The sequence below is a fragment of the Bemisia tabaci genome, chromosome 9 (assembly GCF_918797505.1).
Source record: "Bemisia tabaci chromosome 9, PGI_BMITA_v3".
Classification (NCBI taxonomy): domain Eukaryota; kingdom Metazoa; phylum Arthropoda; class Insecta; order Hemiptera; family Aleyrodidae; genus Bemisia; species Bemisia tabaci.
The window spans coordinates 13,608,411-13,625,542 of NC_092801.1; the positions used below are offsets into that span (position 1 = coordinate 13,608,411).

The window sequence follows — 17,132 nt, forward strand, 5'->3', positions numbered from 1 at the left end:
GTTCCATGGTCGTTTTTAGCAGGGTGTTAACTTCACAACGGCTTAAGGGTACCTATACGTCCTACTTAATAATATGGCAAAATTACGCTTCGTGCTGCTGATTCACCGCCTCATTCGTGCGTTTCATTTACGATTTGATTGTCGCAGCTTCGCAGAGCGGATATAGCATCGTGACGAGCTAATTTCGTGATTTTCGCGGATTTTACACTTACACGATTCTACGTTTTCACGTTTTCTACCATTCTTCATCCTGCTACTTTTCCTGTCAAGTGACGTTCCCTAGATTCCCTTGATTTCCGCTTCCGGCGTGCTGGTTCTCGACAAAGCCGGCGAAAAGAAACAAAAAACCATCCTATTTAAAATATTGGATGAACGGATGAGGAGAGGTAGCTCCACGCTATAAAAACTCGGCAACATAGCTTTTTTTCACCTCGTTTTACTTCGATTCGAAACGCCCCCCCCCCCCTCCCCGCCCGATCTGAATTAATTACTGCAAATTCATTACTTTCGATGGCACCGTTGCTGCTTTGTTCCAACTCTCGCGAAAAATAAGAGGATCATGAAAGATCGGCGATCCGATCGTAGGATATAAAACGAGTATTTTTTTGCATGAATTTACGAAAATATATTTTTGCTAAGACATTCGATTTTCTTCCAAATTATGGAATCATAACGTGATAACTTCAACTTTCTTTCCTCTCTCATTTTATTTCATTTTTCAGATGAATTGTTGAATTGCGCGCATTAGTACTGAGTTATCTCGAACATATCAATCTGAATTGACTGTTCAGAGAATATTCTAATTTTAAAATTCTACGTACTTAAAGTACCCGAAATAGGGCAGCCCCTGTAAACAAGAAAGCATGGGAGAAGACTTTTGGATTTTTGTCGAAATACGGTGTTTAAGGAAGGACTCCCATGACCTCCTCGGCTGGAAGGAGACTCCCCAGACCTACCCCCCATCTTGTTTCTCCAAATTTTGCGCCTCCTGAAGTTTCAGCCTCCGCGCCACCACTGACGGTCTACACTATACCTGCTTTACACAACTTTTTCTCCTCTCAAACAACTTGGAATATGAGAAAGGACACTATCTCTACAATGATGACTAGGACAGTGTTGAAGTGCCAGTTAAGCGGTTAAATTATATTCTCAATTACAGACATCAACTAAGATCAGTTAATGATTTACTTAACTGTTCCAATGATATTCTGATGCTGTTCTGCTTGTCATTTTTATCAGTGTTAAATTCTTACTTACAAAAAATCATACGGTATCTAAATGATGTTGGTAAAATATGTTAATGAGTGTACGGTTGCAGCAGATGAAGAGCTAATGGAGATCGGTGATCTACTAACATACATGGTTATACAAAATGAAAACTTCCAGGAATTTTGTTCCTTTCACAGTGGGACTCTTTTTTCCAAGCTGCTCTTACCACCAGGACAAGGATGTGGACTTGTCTTGTTTGATCTTATTCATTGAAGGAATAAAAGCCTGTCTTAGCCAGTCCAGAGGCACAACTTTGCTCCGCAAGGAGATGCAATTTGATGTCTCACTCTAACCATAAACTTGTTCAATAATCTATGGCTACTACTAAACCAATATTTCACTGGACTACGATACTCCCAGGAAAATAAAATAATTCCATGCTATCACTTACCCACACAATGCTATTCCGGGTCTGCTACTTATGGTAGTGTGTATCCAATTTTGGTTTCACTGAGGCACAACATAACACTGAAAAGAATTGATAGAACCTAAGAAAACCGTCTACTAAGGCTGTAACAACGGATTCAAATGTGACTGCTTGAGAGAACTTCAGCAGTGAGGAGGACAATCACTATTAACAATTATCACCGAAACGCAAGCAAGCACCACGCTTGAAAAAGACGCGAGTAAACAAAACGACAATGCACCAATTTCTGGAGGTAGCGAATGGGAGGCAGAAAAAAATCGTGTAGTTTCACGATAGATATTGTCGAAAATTAAAATTAAATCGATGTCATTACCTTATCTCTATTGTTTCAACTCGTATGCAACGAATCACTGTGATAAGTCAATTCGCACACGCTTTGCAGCTCACGAACACTCACGAACTGAAACTGAACTGATAAGGGAGACCAGACCAGACCAGACGCACACACGTCACAGGCAGGGACGAGTTCTTCACAGGAAAACCGCTGGTGACTCATGGATCGATGACGTCATTACTAAATTGCGACACGCAACAAGTGCAGCGATCTGTTGGTGAAATCTTGAATCACAAATGTAAACAAACGCGTCAAGGACAAGTCTGAATTGAGGTTATAAACATAAGCGATAAGTGATAAGTGATACTTGTTGAATTAAATAAATATGATTTAATTATCTCAGTGAATTAGTCAAGTAAATTTCTGCATGTGAAAACTAGAACTTAGTCTGTGAGAAATACTTTCTTCTTATTCAATCGTTGTAGATTCACCAAAAAGCTCTCTTTGGACGAATGAACTCCAATCATTTCCTACAAGATTTAATTGTCTAGTAGATAACGGTCTTGTTAAAATGGATCAAACTGTAGAGTATTTGGACACATATCATGGTCGTTATCAAGTCATTCGATTCTGCGAACATTTAGCAAGATTTCTATCAGGTTGTTGTGCAAAGCAAATCTCCGGAAAATTACTTACTTTCAGTGATCAACTAGGTTCCTGTAGAGTTGTCCTTCGGTTGTTCGATGACTTGTCAATGCTCCGCTATAATTTACTATATGGATTTGGGAAAGAGGTAAGATACTTTTCTTCACTCTTTATGCATTGCAAAGGGGACATCTCTGTGGGGACAGCAGGCCGATTGTGGGTTGGACAAGACAAGCCCGAAGTAAAATAGAGATAAAGGATTTGTCAGCTTTCTGCCAGGATTTCTGATTTTGGTGTGATGAGGTAACTTTCGGAGAATGAACTTCATCTCTATGAAGCAAAATATTGTGTAAGGAATTATATTGACAGTTAAAGTGCAAAACCATGTAGGTATCTCCATTGGGGTGTTTCAAACTTTCTGCTTCTATTTTTTTTTTTTTTAATTTTTACAGAACATTCTACTGACAGATAGAAAAGAAATCAAGGAAGTTTCCAGGAAATCATTGACTAGTTTTAAAAAGAAAAATTAAGGTATGACAGGAAGTCTGCTATGTAACAAATTGTCATAGTAGGTTTTGCACTTTAGCCATCGATATGTGATCCTCAGACTCTTACTTTCAGAATATCCTCCAATCATACCATCATTTGTATTTCGCACTTCACTAGTGCCTGAGTTTTCAAATCAAAATTTTGATTATCAAGTTGAGAATTATTTTTCCTATTCTTGAAAGTATCCGTGAAAAAACTTTCTAGTTCATTGTTCTATGCATTCTAAGTATCTACTCTTTATGTTTTTAATTTGCATGTGTTGTCTGCAATTGGCTTTTCTGAAAAGGCAGAATTCTACAAACAGTGACATTTTATGTTTACAATTCTTATCTGTCTCGTTATTTTTCAGGACATTCCAGACATCAAAATTAGAATCCTCACTGTATTTTCTAACATCTGCGATCAACTGTACTACCCCCTCGAACATCTGGCATGGGCTGAAGACATAGGCCTTTTGACACCAAGAAAAAACATCAATTACTGGACAGCCAGCTCCATCTTGTGGGCACTATCATCATACTTCTCCATGAGCCGATCCCTTAGTCAAGCGAAAAGTTTGCATGCGCAGAAGTCTACCTTCAAATTATACGGATCAGAAATTACAAGGAAAAGTCCAAGATACAAGGAGTATGTCAAGTTGTCAAACTTACAATTTTTAGCTATTATTTCTGCTCTTCAGAATCTTGCAGACCTAATCAGAGCGATTCATTATTTTCCCAATGGCTTTCTTTGGGCTGGGCGTCTGAAAGAGTGGCAAATAGGTGCTTTCGGTGTGGTGTCCTGCTTATTAAGCTTTTATGAGCACCACGCTTCTATGGTAAAATGAAGAGACCTCCTCTAAGAAATTATCTAGAATGCTGGTCTAATTAACATGTTGCGTATCAATGTATCTACATATACATGATATCGTGGCACCAAGAAAACATGCAATTATTAACAAATTTTGGTGAATGATACATACTTTAAAAAGTCTGAAAAGAGGGTTATATAGCTTTTTCTGTCCAAGTTTACACACCAGCAGTCTTGGTCAGTTTGCCATCAAATCCAAAACTGCTAATTTATGAATAGAAAATATTTTGGAGCGTATCATTTAGTTCCGGAGATGAGGCCTGGAACCAAAAATACCACATTTTTCGGCCCTTTAACAGCACAACATGAACGTCAAAAACCTTGAAATGGGCTCTTTTCAAACTAATGAAGTTGATGCCTTTTTATTCCATGCAGAAAAGAAAGACAAATGCATGAGAGTTTGAAAACTACTGCTCCACAGTACAAAGGAATTTCTATTTTCTGAAGTTGGGCACTTTTCATAATATTTAGTTCACTCATGAGTTTTTGTACTGCTGATTCAGGCATGGAATTTACCTGCTAACAACTAATGGTATTAATTGGGAGCTGTTAATACAATTTAAACACTTAATTTCAGATTTTTCATTCCCCCATTAGACACTTTCGTGGCAAAGTTTTTTATCCTTTAATACTTAAAATCAAACTGGCGAAACGCTCTTTTCAACCACTCCTCCCCCTCTTAGAGTGACAAGTATTCAATTATTTATGCACGGCCCTCACATCACCGAAGTGAAGAGCTAAAGAGTACAGCTGAGCCAAGGAAAACTAGGATGAGGATGTCTATGAACTTAGGATGTATTCCATTACCTGCCATTGTACAAAACTGAATTCCAGACTAGCTCTTACTCATAGAGCTCTTTTGAGCTTTTGAAAAATGAAAATTACTTTACTAATAAAATAAATTAGTCCCGGTGAAGGGATTTTTACAAAGCGGTCCTTGGATCCATCCACTGGTTCATATCTTAAAATAAAAACTTGGTTGTAAGAAAATCTCCAATGATCAAGATGAAATGTTAATAGGAAGTAGAACTCCTGTATTTCCTTTGTTTTAAATTTAAATTTTTCAGCTGCAGCTGTTAGGCTGATGTCTTCCAAACAATAATAAACTGTTTTTTTCCAATTATTTAATTACTATTCTGAAGTTATTTCATCCACCGTGAGAAAGGTTTAGGGGTACACGATCAGTGGAAAGCAATGACCCATTCTGAATCGAGTCCTCATTGACGATTGAGCCCTTCTTCGTAGAAAAAAAGACAGATCAACAGTAAAACTTCAGGAATGTGTATCTTGGTTTGTGACATTGCTGACTTCCTATCATTTTTTCCAAGATGGAAAAAATACTAAGTGTCATTTTTTGAAAACTTCCTTGTTATTCCGTCTCTGTGTGAAGAATACCCTGAATATTCCAGACAAGAGACCCTCCACTACTATCTTGGCAATGGTGGAAACTTTAACTTTCAGGACTTCAGCATTTTACTGTTGACCTACCTACATAGTTGATGGTTAAGGACGAGTTGGCAGTTTTGTTTTGCTAACAAGCCGAAGTTGGAGAAACTTGTTTGGCTTCTAACGTCACCCAAAGTTAATCAATCACCGTGTAGGTAGGTCAACAGCCAAAATAAGAATGATGCCTGTTGCTCCCTTATAATCCCATAGGGAATTGTGGAATCCCTGAAAGTGGAAGCTTCCACCTGTCGCCAAGAGGCCATGGAGGGTCTCTTTGTTTCTGGTAAATTCCTATGAATAATGAGGGTTTGCTCCTTTCAGATAAAATCAACTGGGAACGGAAATCTTGAAACACTGCAAACTAGATACACATTCCTGCAGTTTCCTGTAGAGATTTTTTGAAATGGTCTTCAGATTGTGCACTAGTACATGTCGGTGGCCAACGTGCGAAACCACGTACCTCCGTTCACAACACTGCCGACTTTCTTTTATACTTTATTTCTTCTTTGGAGAACTAGTAAACTTATTTTCTTGAGAACTTCCTCGCACTTTCTACTTTAATAGAGGGATATTCTGAGCATTATTTCAAGCTATGGTGTTGGCATGTCTCTCCGTGAAAAGCGAAGTGCAAGCAAAGATCACCGCAAAAGAGACATGTAGTTTCGCACTTTGGCTATCACTGTAATTTCTGGCTATCCCATTAGACGCACAAACTGATTACTTTAATTTGCAGGAAAATACTACGGGAAAGAATTTAAAAGGAAACAATTCAGGTGTAAATGATGCACAAAGACACACAGTCTGAGCAGCACTGCAAAGCTCATGAGTTACCTATTTCAGCCCAAAAGATTATTGTTTCCAGCCCATTCCTTCTGAAATAAATTTGACCAATAGTAAAACTGTGTCTAAGGTGAACAGTTAAATAAAACTTTGAACTGAAAAGACTCACATGAGGACTCTATGAGAGAGGAAAAATTTACGTTTAAAATTAGAGGTGATCGAATGATATTTTAAATACATTTGAGTACAAATATGTAAAAACAGTTCTGAGTAGTTTTCCTAAAGAACTGCTTTTGCAATCAGGATCTTCACGTAATGCGGCACAAAATTCCAAGTCCATTTCTTCATTTTCCAGCAAGATAGAGGACTATTTCTTTAGAACGGAAGCTCAACCATAACAACAATTTGAAGACTTTGAGAATCTTTCTCAGAGCACAGGTTTGTCACTCATGCTGCTTTCTTCTTCTGCCCTCTCATGTTTAAAAACCAGCAGAACTAATGTGAATTATATTGATAATTTTAGAAGTTATTCAATCTTTGATGAACTAGGATGAACTTGGGATAAGAAAAAAGCAAAATAGAAAACAACATGTTTGGTCGTATTTTTTTTCTTTATTGACATACTAACTGCAAGACTGTAATTAAAACTGATAAATTAATTTTGAACAATCATATTAAATGCAGAGCTACTGGCCATTTTCGGTGATAGTGACTTTGCGAGCGACCAGGGGGAATAATTCTGAAATACATAGAACCTGATCGGAAATGGTATCATTATGTTAACAGTGAGAAAACAAGGCAATGGACAACATAGGGTTTTACAAACGGTTCTTCTAAAGTATTATTCTTGAATAATGTTGGTGACAAAGTCACACCGAAAGATGATCAGAGAATCCCTTCCTTGAGGATGAATGAGCATCAGATCAGTTGAAATTGTAAAATGTAAGACTGATTAGAATAACTTTTTCAGAGACAAATTTCAGATAAAATAAATCATTGTGGTTCTTAACAGGAAGTACTGCACAAAATTCTGAGTGATTATTGATAAGAAATGATAAATAAATGTACATGTTATAAAATATAATTGGAGTGATAAAAAATAATTAATTGAACTGGAGTAAAATTGTAGTAAAACATCTTTCGGAGATGGTAATAACCTCTGGTTCGAAGAAAGTATTGAAGATTTTATCAATGCTCTGCAGAGTTTCATTAATACTAGTCAAGCCGGAGGCGTAACAACTTATGACACAATCATGCTCCATCAAATCAGGTTAGATTTTGGGTGGCTAAGGATTTCATTCATCAGCCATTTAATTTAATTATTAGGAAAATTCAATAAAACTTTTAAAATACTAAAAAAATTATTGTGTTTGATTCACCAAATTTTCTTACCCTTTGAAAAATCAGAAATCGCTTTTTGAAAATAGCTCCCTCCGAAAGCTGAAAGTTACAAATTATGTTTCTATGGACGTTGATGGACATTCTATGATGTCTGATGGACTAATTTTGAAGATTCATATCCGATGAAAAAGAATAGATCCAAATCTTAGATGTAGACTTAGTAATTTCTCCTTAGCTTGTAAAGCAAAGGATTGATCAAGATTTTTATTGAAAACTGTTTAATGTTGGAGCATAGTTTCGGCGCGATTTGATAATAATGTAAAATTTGAAATTCATGCGATTAACGAAATAGAGCTTCGTTCTAAGAGAGACTTAAAGACAATTTCATGGCAATATTTACACTCAATGAGGTGCAAAAACATATGAGAAACTCAATGGTTAAAACACTATTAAAATGTGATAAAAACAATGCGGGTGTAATTCTTCAAAGGGTAAAAAATTATAATACGGCTGACGTTCAAGTCAAATTAAAATTTGCGTATAAAATGAGTTTCAAATAATTTATACGTAATGCAGATAGCATAAAAAGAAAACAAGAGATTCGGTTCAGCCAAGCATATAAAGCTTTGGATTAAATTAAAATAGAAATTTCAGTTACTCATTCCCCTTTTGCAATTAATCCCAATTGTTAAAACAAAGTAGGATAGCAGACAGAAGGGTAATATTAAAACTTATTCGATTAAAACTGAAAATTCATGTGAGCTGATAAGTTAAGCGAAGTTTAAAAAATTACAGATTAATTTTGTACAATAATAATGCAGAACAGTTTTGGAATCATGATGTTTTTTTTTTTTTTTTTTTTTTTTGCTTTTTTCTTCTTTTTATAATTTTTTTTTTTTTTTCAATTACTGTAAGTTTTTTTTTTCTTTAGAAGGTTAAAAAAAGAAAAACGAAGGGAGACTACTCATTCCATTTGATAACTAAGGCAAAAATTCTGCATGATTCAGAAAGAAAGGGTAAATTTAAAAATTTGATTCAAAAAGCTGAAGACACTTGATTCACTGTTATACAAGAAAAATAAAGGAAAATGTTTAAGTTAATTTTCTGAACTGATACAATAATACGTGAAATGAGGTTTTTTGTTACGACCATTTTAACAACGCAATAGAAACGTATGGATATCAAAACTCAAAAAAATTCCTCTTCTCAGAAATTGAGAATCAATAACAAAAAATAATACTTCTGAAATGCAAAACAAGAATTTGCAATTCCCACCACCAAAATATAACACCCATTAACGACCAACTTACAGTTCAAAAACTGCGGAAAAGAACAAATTTATAAGCAGAATGTGATACACTGACAACAATTGAGACACAAAGGTTAATTCAAAATTTAAAAAGAAAGAAAAACAAAACAAAAACTAAAACATTCTTACATAAGGTAATTCAAAGGAAATACTTAAGAGCACTTAGGCGATTTACCCTAAAAGATGAACTTAGCGGACAATTTCAGTCTGCACTTATTCTTTTCAATTCCGAGTTTTTGTCAAGAAGGGGCAGCTAGCCGAGATTTGCATTCGGAGATGAAAAAGTTGTTACAGGAAACAGTTTCCGTGTTGAAAATAGTAAAAAACTCAAAAAAAAAAAACCAAAACAATCGGAAAGAGCGCAAATTGTGCAATGAAGTCCACTCAGTGATTTCATCTCTTGGTTACTTGGAGAGGTAAAATAATAGAAAGGAAATTGTGAGGATACGAAAGGAAATTGGAAAACTAGAACTAGTAGAGTTCAAGAGTTTTGGTCAACCTAAATTCAGCGCTTTAAATTTTCAAATTGTAAAACGTTATGCTGGACAGCCATAGTTTGATTGCCAAAAACAGTGCATCTGCGCAGATGCTGCTTCGTTCATAGTAAAAGATAAACAAGGCGGGATGGGGTTAAAGGGTAATACTTCAGCAATCAATTTCATTGGGTTGTAATGAGACTATTTTTGAGGTTCAGTTCTTCCCAACGAAAGATTCTCCTCAGAACTACGGCCCTTCTCCTCGAAATTTAAATTGGGCACTTATGTTTCATCCACTTTTTTGGGGTGCTTCGTTGGAAAGAATTATCTGCTTCACTGAACCTAAAAACCAATTTAACCATTTGAAAGATCATCAAAATGTGCACCTTAGATGTTCTCAACAATTATGGTGGAAGGGGGAGAGATTGATGCTTCTCCGTCTTGAGGTGTTCGTAAAATGGTGTTGGGGTCTATTTTGACCCAAGAATGAATTCCCGAAACGCTACCCCTGAACCCTGATACACCATATATTTTGGCTCACTGGATCAAACAACAAATAAAAACAAAAATAAAACAAAAAGTAAAATAAAAGCAAGGAGGAAATAAAAATAATAAAATGAGGGAAAGAGAAAGACTTACAGATAAAATTAGGGGATTCATAAAAATCACATCTCCAATTATACAACTACAATACCAACATTTGTTAATATGTCTGCGACAAAATATTAAATTTTGAGTCCAATTTATCAACGTCAAAAATAATAAATTAACGTTAGATATAACATTCATTTTAACAGAAAAAAAGAGAAAGATCAAGAAATAATTAATTAATGAATTTGTATAAAAAATACTGAAAATATATAAGAGATAGAAACAAAGCAACTAATAAAATTAATGAGGATCAATTGTTATGAAGAGGAGAACTCTTCAAAGAGGTACGTGGTACGGTTTTACTACCACAACAGGAGATCTGAAAAGAAAACAAACACAATCAGTTAACATTGGACAGCAGATCAGATGATGTAATTGATTAGACCGATTGGAATAATTACACTAATTTGAAATTGAAAGGAACCAATATTATGGGGTGAATGGACACATACTAATTAAGAAATATGTAAGAGTGAAGTATTAGGTTGTGGAATAAAATCTCTGCCTCAGTTGGCGGAAATGTTTAAAAAAAAAAAAAAAAAAAAAAAAAAAAAAAATTGTAACATTGAATTTTGACCCTAAAACCACCATTCTCATCTCCTAACCTAATGGAAATTCTCTACAAATTCCCTGTTCACTAGACCTGCAGATATTCTGTTACTTAGGATGGGAGCCAGATAAATTACTATCCGATTTTGAACTGTAAAAAATGAAAATCAATACTAGAGTAGAGCACAGGCTTACCTTTCGATCATTGTAAAGTGAGGTTATTGTTGAACGAGTTCGATCCTCCCTGACGAGAGTTCTTTGAGCTGCGGGACAGCGGAGTATGATGGGCGAACATGCTTGATGAATGTCTTGACTGCCAGCAGCTATGACAGAAATAACGGAAGCATGCCTGGTCCTTACAGAAGTATGGACCACGCTGAACGTGGCATTTGCTGCATGGGCTGTCCTCCAAGTAGGGCTTCAGTTGCAGCTGTAAGAAAAAACCGTCAAAGATGTTAAATTTAGAGCCTGGCAAACAAAGGATCAAAATGTGCCATTATTCAGCACAACCCATCATGATTGGGACCTCCCCACAGATTATTCTGCAGAACTATTTCAAAACGGGAGATAAAACTGGAATTTCATTATTTTTTCAGAAAATACTTAGAAGTATACTGATGTAGAGGTTGCGGACTGTCTAAGTAAGATTGTAACCATGAATGATTTAATGAATTATTGATTTTAAATGAATAAAATTACAACTTGGCTCTTGCAGGGTGTCTAGTATTTTTTTATTTGGAAAAATCCTGATATTTTCCTGATATTTTATAAAAAATTCCTGATTGGTTCATTTTGAAAATTCTTGATTTGTTCATTTTGAAAATTCCTGATTTTTCTCGACTCCTGGTACGGTAGACTAATAGCAGTAAGACTTTCTCCGCAGAGGAGATTTGCGTAAGAAAAATTCCTGATAAAACGTCCGATTCTCCGATTTTCCTGATCGGCCAAAATTCCTGATATTTTCCGGTTTTTCCTGATGCTAGACACCCTGTACTTGACATTTCAAATGATTCTGATGGCAAATTTTTCTAGAAAAAAAGTTTTTCACGCAAAGGTTGAGATGATAAATTTTCAGCTTTCTAGTGTTTGTTCAACTGTCATTCTGCGGACCCTGACGTTTCAAATAGTAGATATGCAGCGTGTGTAATAATTGGAAATTAGTGTGGCAAACCTCAGAAAAGTTCATAATCGGAATTCAGGCTTACACTGTAATAAAAATAAGTTAAAAAAACTTAGAACTCTTTAGTGTGTCATGGATCACAGATCAATCATTCCCGTGGGGGTTGCCAAAAAGTTGGTACTTCTGACAAAAAGCTGCACTCTGAATTTCTCATCTTGTTTGTTGGGTGACCGAACTTCAGTAAATTTGGAGCACTTAAAACTGATGATTCTTTTGCTAAAATTGAAAACGCACACTCATACTGCTATAGGCAAGTAATCAATGAACAGAAAACAAAAACATACTCTCTGAGTAATCTTGACTTTTTCATCAACAGGGCTGATTTGAACTTCGATGTTGATAAAACCGGCTGAAACAGCTCTCATGTAAGAAATTGGGTCTTCAAATACAATCCTTGCCGAGCCTTGAGGATACTTGTACTTGTCTGTGTCGATTCCTGGAATAAAAAAAGGGATATTCGTTAACCAAAAATTTCTTAAAATTCACAGAGCACACTATCATACACATAGGAATATGATGCGTAGGGGAATGTTGAGAAGAGAGTTTAAGATGGACTTTCAGTGCACTTTCATAAAATGAACATCACTTTTCAAGCACTAATAGCGAGAATTCCTGGTGCTAGAGAAATACATACTAATATTTGTACAGAGTTTAACGAGTCTGTTGTTGAGAATGTTGGGTGGTTCTAAGAGTGAACAGGCTTTTTGCCTTAAGTAGAAGTCGCAGGTGTATGCAATTGAAGCTTGGTGCCTTGAGGCGGTTGAAACACAAATTGGAAGATGCGCATCATTACTGGAAAGGGACCAATAACAGTCAAAATTTTAGTGCACCTAAGTTTTTTCCAAGCTTCCGAAAGAGATTAGCCAGATGTTGTTTGCCCATAATCTACAAAATTATAACTGTAGGTTTTTAGTGTCTGAAATGGTTTCCTTCTTTAGGCTGAGTTGGCATCTCAGAATACTTTTTATGTCCCTGTTGTGTCTCATATCCCAAGAAATGCAAAAATTGAACTCTTACCAGCATATAAAACTCCGTCAAAAGTATCCTGCATAATATTGCAAAGGCACTCAGCGTTAATGACTCCATGCAAACCTCCGGCAAAGACAGTTTTGTGCGGGTCCAATTTCTCAGTCCGTTTCCTAACGTAGTTACTATCACAAATTGGCCATGGAATGATTTGAGCCTGGAAAAGAGAAAAGGAAGAAAAAATCAAGAATGATATTATGAAAAATATACAGAGGAAGTAAAATCAAATGCCTATTTTCCGTCATTTTTCTTTCTCGACCAGTGATCTTTCTGGGAATTAATTAATTTTCAGAAGATGTTTTTCGGTAAATTACACTTGATGCATGCTGAATAACTTGCACTGGAACATCATTCAAAAGCCTATTCTTAATGATTGGAATACACTGGAATTTAATATGAGGAGTAAGTTTCATGAGAGAAAGAATGATAAGACAATTAAAAGAGACCTGAATTACCGGTTTGTTAGACTTGAAGCGTCTTCCAGGTAGTTCAAAGAAGTAGGTATCATTTTTCGGGTTGTGCGTGTGTTCAAGAAGAGCTTTGACCTGGAAAAAAACAACAATGGTTCAGTTCATTTTATTTTTCGGTGGCTGTCGATGGTAAGTTGAAAAGAGAAGAGTTGCTGGAAAAGCAACTTTTTCCTAAATCTTAACCGCTACAACAATGGCTTAGGACTGAAGAGTGGTGGATACATTTCACTCCTTTTTATAAGAATTACAAGAAAACAGCTTGTTGGCAGCTTTATGGTTTTTGACATGATTCTCTGTGTCCAAAATTTTGCAATTCTCACATTACTTCAGAGATAAAAGTCACCATTAACTTTTTTCACGCTTGTAGGGCCCACTTATCTTAGGCATTTAGCAGTGCAAATAATCTAATTTTTCTACAGATGTTAGTAACAACCTTTGTACTTTCATTCAAGGACTTCAGGACTAAAAAAATATTTGACTCAGAAGCTTTTAAGGGCTTGTACCCTATGTATTGCTAAGCAACCCCCCCCCCCCCCTTTTCCACTCTAAATTAAGCAAGATTATCTCAGGACATATTACGCTGGAACAGATATTACCTGCATAATTTGTTATTTTTGGATTCAAACTGAAAGAGAATGAAGTATGCATTCTGAAAGAATAAAAGGAATACTTGGTCGAGCTTTCTTATAATGAGGCATCCAGTCTAAAGTATATTCCGAAATCTGAGATGGAGTTCCTAGGATTTAGCTTGATTGTAGAGATAAGTAATCGTTGACTCTTACAAGGAGAAGATTTCCCAGATAAGTAGGCAGATATAACTAAAATATTGACAATCTCCGTTGGTGAAATTAAAAACGTCCTGACATTATTTGTTAAATGAGAATTCAACAGCAATTTTTAAGAATTCCTGTCATTTTCCATAAATCTGAAAAGAAAATACTGTGAAAACTTCAGGGAATGATGTGGATTCGTTCTCCTTCAAAGAAAAAAATGAATACGAGTAGAAATTTTTCACACCGCAAACAAGATAAATGGTTTGGGAGTTTCACCATCAATATTCTGTTAGAGAGCAGAGCACGGATTATGTATCATACTCCACAATAACCTAAATAGCAAGAAACTGTTGTGAATTTTTCTTGACCTTCAGAGCTTAGTGCTGTCAGGCTTGCATTTCACTGCACAACGTTTCGATGATGTAAAAATAAGCGGGAATAAAATAACAATACCTGTTTTTCTGTCTCAAAAATGATGTAGCAAAAGCCCCTTCCTTTCTTGTCACTCATCGGCCACTCAACTTGGACTCTGCCAAACTGTTGGAAAGCACTGATCAGGTATTGTTCTGGTGCCTCCCATGGAATGCCGCCGACAAAAACCTGCAGATCAAAGAAAGCATCAAGGTTTAGAATGAAATATAATGAGGATAAACTTCAGTAGGACACGGACTCTTCTGGAGCAGATCCATTGAAAGTTAAATTGAAGACTGAGATGATGTTGACAAAAAAATTGCATTTTTTTACAGGAAATTGATAAGTAATTTGATTGCACACAGGTGCATTATGATCGCTTCTTTCTCTAATAAGTCCCCAAGAATATCGTATTTCAGCAATTTCCCCCGAACTTCACGCCATGGAACTGCTTGTTTTTTTCCATCAATAAAATAGCAAGTTTTTCACCAACTATCGTAGTTTTACGCAAAATTTATTCTGATAGAGTTGCAATTTAATGCATTAATTGGTGCTGACACATAACAATGAATTTCCATGAGTAAAACCGCAATGATCTTTCATACAAATTAAAATTTACAGCGGTCACTGCAACTTGAGTAGCAATGCGGAAATAGATTCAACAAGGATTTTTTTGAATTTCCACAAAACCATTTTCTCAACCAGACATGTACAAAAAGTTTTCGGAATCTAGTAGAAAAAAATAATGATCCAACGATTTGCAGGTTTTTCCTGATTCTCTATACAGAGCTTTCAATCCCAGAAAATAATCTGACATTTTTGGCAATATTACAATTTTCTGTCCCCTATGGACCACAAGATCTTAAGGAGAGATGTTGAAAAAAAAAAAAATCACAGTTGTAAGAATTTTATTTTAGAGTCCGATGTCTGAATCAAGATGTTAAGTGCTCATTACTTGAAATATAGCAGAGATATCATGAGCCGTACCTTAGTAGAATATTCACGAATTTCTCTTGTTCTTTGTGGCAACTTTCCAGACCATGAGAGATATCCGGGATCATGAGCTGGTGGGCCTAAAAAGTTGATAAAAAGTAAGATCAGTTTTGAACAACAAGTCAAAAACACTAATTTTGTGCTGACAGCCAGGATAAATGTACAAACACCTTAAAACTTAAGCACAGAAATGATATGGCCAAAACTACACCTGCGCGTAACAACACTGCTACTGCATGTCTTAAAAAATTTTTTCAACTCTGTGAAGATGTCATAATTATTGCGTTTCGGTCTCTTCTCAAAGCGGTTCTGACAGAAAGTAGTGAATGATATGGACTGAGCACAACTCTACAATCCTGTTGTAGATGCAGGTACAGACAAATGCATGGCATGTTACATATAGGCACAGAAATGACTGGCAGAGATCGACATTGTGGAAGAATCTAACACAAAGAAAAAAAACCATTCTTCCGAGGGATTTTCGACGAACTAGTTAAAATGATGTCAAATCAGTGGCCGCGTAACTTGGAAAATGAACATTTGCTGATGAGAGGTATAGTTAAAAGAGACAAAAATCGCTATTCCTAACCCAGGCATTTAACATTTGTTGTTTGAAACATCAAACACATCAAGAAAAGTAATTAAAAGCGATTAAACAATGTTTCCTTGACACTTCCGCAATTTCTCCATACAATCCTCTTTTAAAGAGCAACCCTATTAAGTTCTTAGGACTTTCAAGTACATCTGAGCAATTTTCAAACATTCTAGAGTACTGAAGGAATTGAAATTTAAAAAAAAAAAACGGAAGAAAAAAAATGAAGGCATGAACACAATTTTTTTTTTTAAGAATCACAAACTCTAAAAAATGGCCTTATTTTAAGAAATTGTTGATTACATCGGTAAAATTTTAGGATAAAATAAGGAGTACTCACTTTGTGGGTGATTTCTATAATTTGATGGAGCATTTCTTTCAAAATTGAATGAGTTAAGAGGATTCTGCCCAAATAAGCTGGCTGCTGTGATGTTTGTGGCTAAATTTCTCTGGACGAGGTTCGAGAGCAGCATTTGTAACGTACGGTTGCTTTCCATCAGGTTATTGTTGTTGTATAAGGCATTCAAAGCGTACAAGTTGGTCAACTCTTGTTCGGATAATCCACTTGGCCAAGATTGACCGTTTCGGCCGTTTGATTGAGCAGGATTCACAAAGTTGTTCGATCCAGCACACAAATTCAAAGAAGCCTGGAAATAAAATATATAACTTCAGAAATCTCACAGCCAAGGGTTTTAAACTTCAAGATGGGAGACAGATGATAAACTTTGCTGTTAAAAAAATTCTAAGGAAGTCATTTTACACCATAGTAGACATAATCATTAAATTTAAAGCTTGGTCGGTACATTAAGATTAATAGAATGAAAAGTTTTCAACTACATATCTTTCAAAACATTTAAGTCTTATTTTCGGCCATATTTAACAGAAAAGCGATAGACTTCTCAATCTATTCAAGTTCTAAAACTTCACACTTTGGTTTTGAAACATAAAATTATCGCTCATTATCTTGCTATGATGTTCATGCCTTTCCTCTATTTGTCTTAATTGTCTGTAAATCTTTTAATGAATTTTTATATTTTGTGCAGTTTGAAATCATAATTTTTTCTTCTTCTCAGGAACTTGATTTAAGACTACATAGAATTCTTTCACTTTATCCATTTTAGC

At 35.6% G+C, this 17,132-nt stretch overlaps 3 protein-coding genes across 8 annotated transcripts in view; 1 reads left to right on the top strand and 2 right to left on the bottom strand.

Annotated features, from left to right (window-relative positions):
• Positions 1 to 2,110, bottom strand: part of LOC109038185 (uncharacterized) — a 70,240-nt gene extending 68,130 nt beyond the window's left edge. The window contains exons 1-2 of one of the 3 annotated variants that reach the window (XM_019053161.2): positions 2,010 to 2,025; positions 1,661 to 1,737 (exon numbers count right to left, since the gene is read on the bottom strand). The gene's annotated coding sequence lies outside the window, so the exon portion shown is untranslated. Of the gene's footprint in view, positions 1 to 1,660 lie in introns of all 3 variants that reach the window. The other 2 variants (XM_019053163.2, XM_019053162.2) reach the window with 2 other exon arrangements.
• Positions 2,111 to 2,302: 192 nt separating this feature from the next.
• LOC109038186 (peroxisomal biogenesis factor 11c) lies at positions 2,303 to 7,233 on the top strand. The gene is made up of 2 exons (XM_019053164.2): positions 2,303 to 2,763; positions 3,514 to 7,233. Exons 1-2 carry the CDS (start codon positions 2,542 to 2,544, stop codon positions 3,988 to 3,990), a joined length of 699 nt encoding a protein of 232 aa, XP_018908709.2. The 5' UTR covers positions 2,303 to 2,541; the 3' UTR covers positions 3,991 to 7,233.
• Positions 6,832 to 17,132, bottom strand: part of orb (polyadenylation element binding protein orb) — a 32,605-nt gene continuing 22,304 nt past the window's right edge. For 3 of the 4 annotated variants that reach the window (XM_019053165.2, XM_072304624.1, XM_019053167.2), the window contains 8 exons: positions 16,351 to 16,657; positions 15,413 to 15,498; positions 14,468 to 14,614; positions 13,218 to 13,316; positions 12,763 to 12,928; positions 12,030 to 12,181; positions 10,761 to 10,995; positions 6,832 to 10,335 (listed from right to left, as the gene is read on the bottom strand). In XM_019053165.2, the coding sequence (XP_018908710.2) occupies positions 10,768 to 10,995; positions 12,030 to 12,181; positions 12,763 to 12,928; positions 13,218 to 13,316; positions 14,468 to 14,614; positions 15,413 to 15,498; positions 16,351 to 16,657 (1,185 nt within the window). In that variant the 3' untranslated portion in view covers positions 6,832 to 10,335; positions 10,761 to 10,767. The remainder of the gene's footprint in view (positions 10,336 to 10,760; positions 10,996 to 12,029; positions 12,182 to 12,762; positions 12,929 to 13,217; positions 13,317 to 14,467; positions 14,615 to 15,412; positions 15,499 to 16,350; positions 16,658 to 17,132) is intronic. The other variant, XM_019053166.2, reaches the window with a different exon arrangement.

What these genes read in the sequence shown, in the direction of transcription:
- LOC109038186 (XM_019053164.2), top strand. Translation starts at nt 2,542, where the DNA reads ATGGATCAAACTGTAGAGTATTTGGACACATATCATGGTCGTTATCAA. An exon ending in TATATGGATTTGGGAAAGAG is followed by an intron (nt 2,764 to 3,513) that starts GTAAGATACTTT and finishes GTTATTTTTCAG; the next exon opens with GACATTCCAGACATCAAAAT.